This window comes from Pararge aegeria, chromosome 3, assembly GCF_905163445.1.
Source record: "Pararge aegeria chromosome 3, ilParAegt1.1, whole genome shotgun sequence".
NCBI lineage: Eukaryota > Metazoa > Arthropoda > Insecta > Lepidoptera > Nymphalidae > Pararge > Pararge aegeria.
The window spans coordinates 3,378,455-3,391,414 of NC_053182.1; the positions used below are offsets into that span (position 1 = coordinate 3,378,455).

Below are 12,960 nucleotides of genomic sequence, written 5' to 3' on the forward strand. Positions count from 1 at the left end.
TATTTATTTCAAAAAAAAAAAAAGTTAGTGGTTTGTGTTGTACCTTACTTGACGTGAATATTTTTATCATAATTATCATCATCGTCATCATTACTGGTAGCACATCAGGTTCTAGCAATTATTATCACATTTAGTGATCATTACTAATAATAAAGGTTTATAAACGGGAATTTCTCAACAGGCAAACCCAATACGTAATTATATCCCAAGCCGGGCATCTAACCCAGGACATCGTAAACCGTATCCGATCAAGCTAACTAACGTGGCAGTCAAGTAATCTGATTTAGAATAACTCGTAGTTAAGTCCGCGAAGTAAGCCAGACTTGCACGCGTCTTCCATAAATCCGGAGATGTAACAGAAAGTGAATGGCCTTTTTAAAACCCGTAAGCAATACACCCTTAGTAAATAAATATTCGTGATAAATCAGACATAACTTGAATTATTTCTTATAAACTTTAAACAATACTAGCTGACCCGTGCAACTTCGTCTGCACCAAATCAGTTATTACCGGAAAACACGAATAAAATGAAATTTTCTAAAAATGCATCCTGTCTAGATCAATTTATCGCCGCCGAAACCCTATAGTAAATTTCATTAAAATCGTTGGAGCCGATTCCGGGTTTCCATTTATATATACCTATATATATACAAGAATTGCTCGTTTAAATATATAAGATATGAAATGATGACTTTTAGAAAATCAAATCAAATCAAATCAAAAATACTTTATTGCACACAAGAATAAAATAAATAAAAGAGACAAAAACAACAAAGGTACAATTAAATTTGTGTAACAAAGGCGGCCTTATCACTTATAGTGATTTCTTCCAGGCAACCATTATGAGGAATTGGCTCACATATGAATCGTTATAGCGGTGCGCAAAATCAATTACATCAATTTAATAAATATAAAAAAGTTGTCATATCTTAGTTAAAGCCAAAAATGGTATTAAAATTTGATTAGGCGTAAAAACCTGATTTCACATTATCGTCTGTGTTATGTCGGGGGCTGTAACACAGAGTAAAGGGGCTTATTAAAACCCGCAAGCAAACGAGCAACCGCATTATAAATAATAATGTCATCGTCATATTGTTTGGTCCCAGCGCGGCGCAAGTTAGTCGGTTCGGCTCTAGAAGTTTGTCATAGTTAGTTATAGTTCCGCGGTGCAGTCTCGAGCCGAAGTGTTGTGTTAATTATTAATACATACTAATATTGTTAGCGGAGTTCTTGATGCGTTGAGTTCTACTCCTGCAAAACTCCGTGTAACTGCCGAATGTATAATTGGAGGTTTTAATTTAAAATGCGAAGGATTTCCATAAAGAATTTAATTTTCAAAATTTCCTCTTTTGCATGGCAACTAAGTGTCTTCTGATATGTTGATACCGATGGAGATTGGCTGAAATGGCCATCCTGCACCGTAAAACACAGCGTGGCCCCCAACTAGGTTGAACAGACGACATTAAACGAGTCGCTAAGAGCCGCTGGAAACAAGCGACCTAGGACCGTGGATTATGGAACACCCTATAAAAGACCTATGTCCAGCAGTGGACGGTTCGGCTAAAATGATGATTATGATGTTGTTTGATCAGAAATTATAGCCGTATCTAGTGTTATATAGTGACCCCGTTCTCGAAAACTCAGTGTTAGTATCCCCCATTTTCGAACTTATAATATTAAAACTGAAGTACGGATTTTCAACCCGGAAGGTGAGATACGAACGAAGCAAGTTAATAAATAAAACCTTTAAAAAAGTAAATGCTTAATTTAGGCTCACATCTCCTTCAATTTGCTAAAAGGTTTATACAATTTCCTAAAGGCAACACAAATTGAAATGTGAATTAAGTGTTAAATCCAAAAAACCCTATGGCTCTAAATACGTGAACATATACGTTACAATTTCAAAACAAAACGGACCCGACATATGTATATAGGTTTCTTGATGAACCCCGAGCGATAAATAGGGACTTTTCTAAAATCCATTCAAACGCATTTTCAATTTTAAAAAGGTTAGGTCGTATATAAATAAATAAATAATATAAATAATTATACAACGACAATACACACATCGCCATCCAGCCCCAAAAAAAGCGTAGCTTGTGTTATGGGTACTGAGATAGCTAATGAATATAATACACATAAATACTTATAATATACAGATAAACACCCAGACACTAAAAAACAATCATGTTCATCACACAAACATTTTCCAGTTGTGGGAATCCAACCCACGACCTTAGACTCAGAAAGCAGGGTCGCTGCCCACTGCGCCACTCGGCCGTCAATGCATAGTTTAAACCTGAAACTGACGGGCTCCGAATACCCGCTATAACATCACTATCTAGCTATAATAGGAGCCAACGCCCTTGAAATACAATCTTTACGAAATCCTCTACGTGAGCTCCCTCATTAAAAGTCAACCCTTGGTCCTCTATCGCGTGACGATCGGGAGCCGACAGCGAGCCTCCCTTAAACTTGATCCCTAATACCCTTACTACAAAACACTCGCATTCAATTCGAGCCCGATAAAACTCATCCTGATCCTAATCCTAATACTCTCCGAACGTTAATTGAACAGATTGACGAGGCTGAAAACCGAGTTATTGCAATCAAGGCTTCTAATCCAGAACCAGATTTGATAACAGACTGCTTAATAAAATACTGCAAATAAGATTTCTACTAAGAAGATACGCTCGGAATCCAAATAGATTTTCGCGCAGGAATACGATATCGGTAAGCCGTGGTAGCTAAATTCATTGATACGTACCCGTGCAAACAAATCGAGGTAATATTATTAGCGTCTATAAACATAATTGAAATTAGGATGATTGTATTCAAGGATTTGGGGCTTCTAAATTGAAGAATTATCTTTATGGAATAGGATCAGACAGGCAAGCGGGTGTATGTTTTGAATTAGATTCACTGGGTTCTCATAAGCAATTTAACATAATTGGATCTGTATTAATCCAGGAGATAAACTCGAACTCAAAACTTCTTTATTTAATATTGTCGGTCTAATACTGACCTTTTTTTGAACATTCGACTATTTTTTCTAGTATAACATTTGTTAACTTAAAACTACAGCAAGTTCTTTTTATTCCGGAACAGCAACATGGTTTCACAGCTAAACCGATCTTGGTGAAATTTTGCATAGACATAGCTTGAATCGTAAAGACGCATAGACTACTTTTTCAAAAAACTTTTACTTTTTATGATATTTTTATTTGGAAAAAACAGTTCTCTAGAGATTTTTTTCTAGTACTTACAGTATATTTCACGTATATTTTTGGGCGATAGCGTAATGAGTAAGACTTTGGGCTCCCATTCGATGGAACTGAGTTTGATGCACGCACGCACCTCTACACTCTATACTCTTGGCACAATCCCGTTCTCTTGCTCTAAGTCCTGTGTTCAAAGGTTGCCTGTAAGAGAATAAGGCTGCCTTTGCATGTCTACATTGTGTACTGTAAACTCCTGTTTCTTTTCCTGTATGTTATACGTGCAATAAAGTGTTTGTTCTCTGTTTGACTAATAAGCAATTAAAAATCATTTGCAAAACATTACGATGGAACGTACATGCCTGAGAGTTCTCCGTAATGTCTCAAGGGCGTGTGAAGTTTTCCTTTTCGCACTTGGCCAGTGTGGTGACTAAGGCCCTTCTCATTCGATAGTACCATGCTCTGTAGCAGGCCAGTAATTAGTTGATAATGATATTTGACACATAAAACGTTGTATCATAATGCGTTGAGCATAGGGCTTAAATGACCGATGAACATTGGGCCCCTTTGGCTGGCACCCTCCGGTTACGAAACCCCAATAAAGATGCAGCCGTACACAAGTAGCATAACACCGTTGAAAACTATACTTCCGAACACAACTTATTCTCCAAAGAACATCTCACTTTCACGTTATTTATTATTTTTTTTGGGATATTTGAATAACTCTTTCAATTAGTTTTATATTAGCGCATCCCCATATTTCTATTATAATTCTTACAAAGGTTTTTTAAAATTCATAATTTTACTCCACAAATAATGTGACCGTAATCGGCCAAGGAAAAGAAATGTATAAAATTATCATAGAACATATATTTTATTGCACTTCAATGGATTAGCCGACGAATTATAAAATGGTGAATGAAAATAAAATATGAACAAGTGACAACATAAAACTATTCACATCTTTCAATTACGCCGGGTTAGGTTAGACCATAAAAATGTTACATTCTGGCACCTCGTAAACGGGACGGGAGTTTTATGGTACAAGTCATTACATAAAAGTTACCTGGAGAAAGAATGGTTGATATGTGATTTATGGCTAACAACAATTTCATAGTAATAAATTATCATTTTTCTGCTTACTTTTTTAAAACCCACAGTGTAGATTATAATAAGCATGCTCTACTGGGGATCATGCAGTTATTGGTTCAACCACACGTCGCAGAATAAAACAATGTATGAACAAACATACAAACGAACTATATACGCATACAACTACTGACATGTAAATTTTCTCATTAATATTGTACATCGTATACCCCGACCCACCGCGTTGCATCGCCCGCCCATACGTTTATTTCATTTACGCAGCTCCTCAGAGTCTCAGTTTTATTTCGAATAGCATATCATCTTCCCTAACAATTGGTCTAAGAGATTTATAAGATTTTATAAAAGTTAGTTCCTGTTATTAGCGTGTTCAAACAAATAAATTAATAAACGCTGTTTCGGAATAGAATGAAAGTTAAAAATAAATATCTATTACAGTGAACTGGCAAACTGTGCCCTAACAATTTCTAAAACCTCAAATTCTGTCATCTAATTTACGCTACGTAAGATGGGACACGGTAAATCCGAAACAACAATACCTTATTCTTTATTTAAGCCTCAATTCAAATGGGGTCAAAGCCAACCTGTATTTCCAACATCCTACATAATAGATGGATTAGGTTTTGGCAAGTGTTTTTCCCCTATTTTCCAGGTAGGTTAAGCCGCAGAACGTGGCGAATTGTGCCAACTTTTTGTGCTTCTATATTTTGAAAATTTTTAGCTTGAAATTTGATTCGCTGTCGAGATAACGCTGTGGTTGAAACATTTGCGCTACGTGATTGTTTTACATATGTGATATTGCTCATACACTCTGATATATACAAATTATACTATGAAAGCTTACATCTTCGATCAATAATTACTATATACTATACTATATATACTATATACTACGACAATACACACATCGCCATCTAGCCCCAATTTAAGCGTAGCTTGTGTTATGGGTACTTAGATGACTGATGAATGTTTTTTATAAATAATATACATAAATACTGAGAATATACATATAAACACCCAGACACTGAAAAACATTCATGTTCATCACACAAACATTGTCCAGTTGTGGGAATCGAACCCACGGCCTTGGCTCAGCAAGCAGGGTCGCTGCCAATTGCGCCAATCGGCCGTCGAATTATATCAGTGAAGATAGATTTAAGCTCTGGGTCCTGTCTAGTTACTTTCTAGAATTGTGTAAAACTTAGCTACAGTTAACTTAGCTATTTTCCCATTTAGTACTTTATATCAATTTGTTTTCTCTTTGTTTCAGTAGGCCGACAAACGCGGCAGTTATCAAGTAAGTCTATTCAACACCATCTAGAAAGATAGATATTCTTTATTGCACAAATTAAAAGTGAAAACAATAAATAACAAAAACAATAAAAATATATACGTATATGATTTTTCTATAAGACTTTTCACTGCTACGCAGTTTCATACTTTTACAGTGATCATCGTTTCATTCATTAGTGGTTAAGATGTTATTGTTCACAAATAAATAAATAAATAAATAAATAAGATGTGCAAAGGCGGTCTTATCGCTTTAAGCGATCTCTTTTAGACAACCCTTTATAGTAGAGAATTAGGTGTAATGCAATTTAATGTAATGTGGTGGATCGGGGTGTATTAGGGATAATTTCACTTTCCATCAGTTCGGCCATAATGGCAATTATTACTATAAAAGAAAGTCATTTTATTACCACAGACACACTCCTAAGTTATTAATTTATAAAGATTAATAGAATGGTATAGTTTCATCATTTTATCAAAATCCTAACATTTCGGTCGGTTAAAAAGGTCACCGTCACATAAAATAATCCATCCATTATAGCGAAAGCTTTCCGCTAATGGCATTTTGGGATAAAAACGAAACGCCTTCCACGCATTACCCCAGACTCCGGTAAACAGAGTGCTCCGAAGTTCTGCGGGATACCGTTCCGATTTATTTCGTAGTTAGACGGCGTATCTACTGCGCGCATCTCGGCGATCGCTTAATGAAACTAGAGATTTGGGCACACTGATCGCAGTTTATGACCTCCTAGTAGGTTGATTGAATGCTTTCCTTCTTTTCTCTTTCGCTACTATATCTAGCGTACGTACGTATACGTGCGTTTTCTTCGTTGTGGATTGCACGCTTATTATTCCACTAAAAGTCAGCCTTGACTAAAATCTTAACTACTGCAGTCTAATGATAACGAGCTGATGGGATGGCAGTTTTATTAAACCCATACTCCTAATCAGTTACTACACGACATCATACCGGAACGCTAAGTCCAGGTTTTTCTGTTTTGGGTATATTTAGGTATTGGGATTTATTATTATTATGACGGGTAACACGACTCTTCGATTAGAAACGGTAAATATTTTTGGTACGTGTAAAAGAATAGACAACAGGTTTGAAAAAAATAAGAAACATCTCGTTATTTTTTGTGACTGGCGTACGAACTACAAACTGATGGGTAAAGAAATTAAGATATGAAACTGCTATCTCAATATAGAAGACAATAAAAACTCTTCATAGAGCTTTACAATACGTTGCTAGCGTACCTAAACGTACCATCAATCTCTAAGAAGATTATTTATTGTTTAATCTTGCAGCTAATTAGGATATACCTATTAAATTTTTAGTGCCCAACTCAGTAAATATTTTCAGGCAATTAAATCAGCTAAATGACTCGTTGCGAAACACTCTTGGTGTGCTAAAGCCTTTAAGAGAATGCTTCCCGAAATCCAATATGGCGTCAGCAAAGTCCCCAGATTTATTCCCGTCTCGATACGATCGCGATACCGTTCTCACCACACGTAATTTAACTTCCCCGATGGGTTTATTCGGGTATCATAAGGACAGCACCGCAAGATTTCGGAAATCTTAATTTAATGGTGCTAAGAGATGTGTTTGTTTTTTTTTTTCTCGTTTTTCTGAGTGGTGTACAAATAAAGAGTATTAATAAATAAAAATTAATAAATAAAGTTAGTACCGTCTGGTTGGAAAAAGTATTAATAGAAGGTTTATATTTTTGTGAATATTATTGTTAGTAGGTTATTTGTATTTGTAGATATTTTTATGTTTGGTGTGGTAAGGATCAAAGAGGTTATAAATTACGACATACAAATTCTGCTTTTCGCGGAGTGTAGATTTTTTTTATATGATGGTTTACTTTAAGATTTAGCTCGAAGAACTAGAAATGTTAATATTCAGTGAAGACTTCGGGGGTTCTTTGCTCACAGATCTACATTAGTAGGAGCATCATCTGTCACTTTGTTCACTTTGCTCACTGAGTGTGTTTTTGTGATAGCGCTAACGGCTTCGAATAGAAAACAAATTGCTTTCACGTACAATTTGTTACGTAGTAGCTTTGTATATACTATCATTCCAGTATCCTTATTAATAGTATAATGGTAAAGTTCATCGACTTTCACGGTATTTTACAAAACCCGCGGTTTTACTGGGATCATAAGTAGCCTATATTACTTAGTCTCCGTCTTTTCAACTAACTCTATGCCAAAATCAAGTTGATTGGTGGCTTCGTGAATGAAGGACAAATAAACAAACAAACACACACATTTATAGTATGTAAAGATGTTTGGCTCAACCACTTTATTTAGATGTCTCATTGATGCCCCCCATGCTGCTATCTAAATTTAATTTGCCGATTAAAATTTCCTATTCGCCCTAATCGTAAACGCATTAACTTGTTTTCGACGCCATTTTTCTATAAAAAATACACATGCAACTGTTACGTTTCTCGCGCTGTGAGACTATATAACGATGAATTTTTTGACGTGGACCTGTTTTTTAGCTCCTTAAAGAAAATTAAAACTGCATCTTTTAAAAATACTGTTGATGTCAGATGGATATATGTAGTATACTTTATACTTTGTATCCCAGAAACACTATCTGATCATGCGAATTTAAGAAAAAAAATACAAATAAAAGTGCGGGCAACAGCTTGTCTTATACATCGCCATATCTCTTTTCACAAACGTTAGTGAGTACCTCCTTAGTATTGACTTCATCTGGATGCCTATTGCCTAATGTAAGATTGTCTTCCTGCTTTTTATTATTCGATCGCTTGTAAGTTAACTACAATTTATATGTTCCTACTACTACTGTACTGTGAAAAACGTGTATGTATTTATGTACACCCGTAGGAAGTTATACTTCTTTGGCGTAACATGATAAAAATGGTTAGAATTTTTTTATCTTACGCCTTATTTATTCTACGTTTGTAGAGAAAACGACACTAAATTTTCTATTTTAATACATTGAAAGTTTTATTATAACGCATTATATAGTTATCTCATTATAGGACCACCATGTTTCACTGAACAAAATTTGAGATTTTTTTAATTGTAATTGTGTAGGGCGTACAATTGAATCAATGAAATTACCCGAATGAGCCCGCAGGCTTTGACAATTGGAAGTGTACACTTAAAACCTTATAGCCAACTTCAGGGTTTCGGTTTTTTTATGCGCATCGTGAAAAGTGAGGTGACCGACTATGTATTCCCCTCTCCCCTCATCCTGTTAAAATCGTGTCACAATGTATGCGCGCATTTCGTTACATCGTATAATTTCACTCCCATGTTTTTTTTCCATTCCCAATATTTAGAAAATCTCTGTAGTCTGTACGTACTCACCGCTTTATATTGATCCAGTGTAACAAAATATAATCACATTGTCATTTAAAATATTACTTAGGAATGAGGCTTTTGAACTACATCAATGATCATGTTCACCTGAATATCGTTAGGCGACTAATTACGCAGTAATCATTACAATAATAAATTGAATATTAATAACAATATTATTAACGATTGAATTAGCGTGAGCCATTTATGCTGAAATTCGGGAATTAATTTGTACCCGAATATTATTTATATTGCGTATTTATTACACACCAATTTAATTACGTTAATAAATATAATACCTACTAGTAACCAAAACATTATTACAAAGGTATAGCATTGACCAACGCCCCTTCTAATTAAATCCTTCCTGTTGCTGATAATCGGGATTCAGCAATACCTTGACGCGAAGAAACCTCAGATTCTTCTTCTTCTCCTTCTTTTAGCCAAAAAAAGCAAACAAAGAAGATCAAGTAGCGGAGGTTTCTTCAAGTCAAGGTTTATATAGGCTTGACAGCAACCGACTCAAAATGATCGTTGCTTGATCGCATGATATAACATTAAACAGAAAATTCAAAAATCAATCGCTTGCAAATTCGTCAATCGCTTTTAATGTAGTGTAAATTATTCTACTAGTCAAACCCTTTCATTTATGTCAATGTTGACTAGTCGTGATAATAAAAATGTAATTCGTCATTTTTGGTGGCGGCCATCTTGGATTTGAAATTTATTATAGTGTACCGCAGTCTACTAGTCAAGCCCTTTCATTTGGGACCCATACCGAAAAAATATATATTGCGGCCATCTGGGATCAATTTTCATCAAGTGTACCTAAGAAACTCCAGACTAATTCGCCATTCAAATAAAAATAATAAAATTAAAATTGGCGCATACACCCACACACACACAGAGATATGTGCTGATCCTGTCCTCCGATATGACCCACCCACTGCCACTTCAACTTATTTATCTTTTGAGCTATGGGTAACTTTGATTCTTCTACGGATTTCGTCGTTACGAATTTGGCCCAGAATAGAGACTCCCAGCTCACTCCACAGCGCATTGAATTTGTGGATCATATCAACTATCAAAAGAACATAAATACATTGTAATGAGAATGTCTACTCCACCAATCCGCACTGTTCCTGCGTGGTGGACTACGGCCTTAACCGGGAGTGGGTGGGCCGGTAATAGGTTCATATCATGAAGTATGCCTAGTTACTCGTAAAGTTAAATTTAAAAATCGAGCGTCCAAACTAATTGGAACTTCATTTTCGACTGAAAATTCTTATGATTTTTCCATAATAACATTTGCCCCGGCCATTCCACTAAACGCCGCGCCGTATAAAATGCAGCTGGATATCAGTAAGTTAGTAGCGCTCGGAATTTCCTTAAGAAACTTTAAGGTTTTAAATCTTGAAAACTTTCTCCAGAACTCTCTTGCAATGCTAACAGCATGCATGAATGATGAGGTGTAGGTGCATTGAAATATATACCGGGCTGCCAGTCAGCTCTTTAATGTCCGAAATGGCAACGAGTTGAATTCTTTAACACGAAGCGAATTTTGAAATAATTTCATGGAAATAATGTAACAACACCTTCTTTAATGTTTCTTTTGTTGACCTCCTTTGTTTGTTATACAACGTGTAACAGAATTACGAAATAATATTGAAGGTTGCATAAGTATATTTCATGAGGAATCACCCTCTAAAAATATTAAATCAAAAAGAAGCACATATATTTTTCCATACAAACGAATTCAAAACATTTTGAGGGTTTACTTATGACACCCTATTGAAGATTAAGATCGACACGCGCATAGTACCTATGCTACGCGACGCGTACCTACCTAATAAAGTGACAGGAGTCACATGATTATAATATTGTATTAGATGTAAGAGCCTATCTGATTTCTTTCAGTAAACACATGGCAGTGATCTGCTCAAAAACTATTAGGTTTTCGGTTTCACAGATAAGTCTCAGAGACTGTACATAAGGTATTTCTAAAGCCTGTGAAGTATTACTTCGGTTTTCAGTTACACGTTGTATAGATAAATATATGAAATGTATGTTGTGTAACCATTTCGTTGGATAAAATACGTACGAGTGAGATTTCACCGCACCCTCGCCAAGGTTTTGAAAAACCAATGTAGGCCGAGTCCTATAGTCGTCGTCAGAGCCCAGTAGTGAAGGATATAGTCTTAGAAGTGGGAAATTCCCATCAGGGCAATTAGAGAATGTATAACTGATTTTATCTGTTCTGGTTCGGTAGGAGGCTCCCGCCGTGGCTAGCTACCACTCTACTGACAAAGATTTGGTGACCAAGCGCCGGGGTTCAATACAACTTTTGAAGGCCGATTGGCGCAGTGGGCAGTGACAGTGCTTTCTGAGATCAAAGCTGTGGGTTCGATCCGCACAACTAGAAAATGTTTGTGTGTTGAATATTAATGTTATTTAGTGGCTGGGTGTTTATCTGTATATTTTAAGTATTTATGTTTATGATGCATAAATATATTCGTCATCTAAGTACCCAAAACACAAGTTACGTTTACTTTTTTTTTCTTTTGGTAGATTTCTTTTTTTTTCTTTGGTTTGGTAGATGCCCACTTCGCCATCTATTGGCGATATGTATATACATTATACATATATAAAAAAACTACCATACCCCATACCATCTGAGACTGCTATTATCAGGACGATTCACCATGTGTCAGTGCTGCCATCTCTGGCAAAATCAGATACGTACATATCTTGACAACATATTAATAGCCCCAGCCAAGATGGCGGTTGCTAGTCTAAAAATGCTTTAAGTACTCTTAATTTTTTTAAGAGTACTTAAACCTTGCCGACGCCAATGACCAGATAAAGAAGGATCAGCGTTAAGGCTCTTACCCCCGCTTGGCCAAGGCCATCCGGAGAAAACCACAATCATGTCAATTAAGGTCTATGCATCAGTCCATTCTTTTCAAAGAATACCCGGTGTTCTTTTTTCCATCCAATTGTTAAAATAATGCACTCCATAGGTAATAATGTCTTATCGAAAGGAGAACAATGTGGAATATAAGCCAATAATTCTGACTAGCCGCACGATACACGTTGTACATTCGATAGTCAGCCAACTGAAAATAGGATCGAACTCCGAAGGCTCTAGAACGTACGTTAAATGTACGAACGAGAGGTCTTGGGAATTTTCACGTACTCTTGGCGAGGATTCAAAGGCTGCGAGTGGGTTTTAAACTTCGCAAGTTATTGCTCGGACGATAATCGAATGTAGGATGGACTATTCACTATTCGATCGATGAACTAACACACGATACTACCAAGTTAAATAAATTGGTATGTAGTATTTATTTATTATATTGACGGCCGACTGGCGCTGTAAGCTACGCTTACTTTAGGGCTAGATGGCGATGTGTGTAGTGTCGCGTAGTATATTTATTTATTTATTATAAGTATTTATGTGTATTTCATTCATAAAAAAAAAATTTCATCAGCTATCTTAGTACCCATAACACAAGCTACGCTTACTTTGGGGCTAGATGGCGATATGTGTATTGTCGTAGTATATTTATATTTATTTATTTATACAACTGCCCAAACAGGACTTTAATTTATGTATGTACATTACATTATATAATCCACCATAACTTCTAAATGCCTGATATACGTTCGTAGATGTATAAGTTGTCGTTAGAATTCTTATATCATCTTTTGATTTGAGATTTCTAAAGAAAATAAAACATTATTGCCGCTTTATAGCTCCATTTTGGAATGTGTATACTTTTTAGTGCAGTCGTGTTTTTAATGTTTTTTCATTAGGAGAATGAATGAAAGGGTTCGTATACTATTAATATATAAACTCTTTTTTTCTGCTTGTCATAAGCTAGTTACATAGCAGGTAACTTTACTTAAAAATCCATATAAAATGGACATACATAAGCGAAAAGCAAAAAAGGCTCAGTTAAAAAAACATCTTTGTTCTAAATTCTAACTTCTAATTGTTCTA

General features: G+C 35.7%; 1 protein-coding gene across 1 annotated transcript in view; it reads left to right on the forward strand.

Annotated features, from left to right (window-relative positions):
* LOC120637078 (leucine-rich repeats and immunoglobulin-like domains protein 1) overlaps positions 1-12,960 on the forward strand; it is a 471,378-nt gene that overhangs the window by 303,253 nt on the left and 155,165 nt on the right. The window contains exon 6 of the mRNA XM_039908697.1: positions 5,599-5,622. Within this exon, the coding sequence (XP_039764631.1) occupies positions 5,599-5,622 (24 nt within the window). The remainder of the gene's footprint in view (positions 1-5,598; positions 5,623-12,960) is intronic.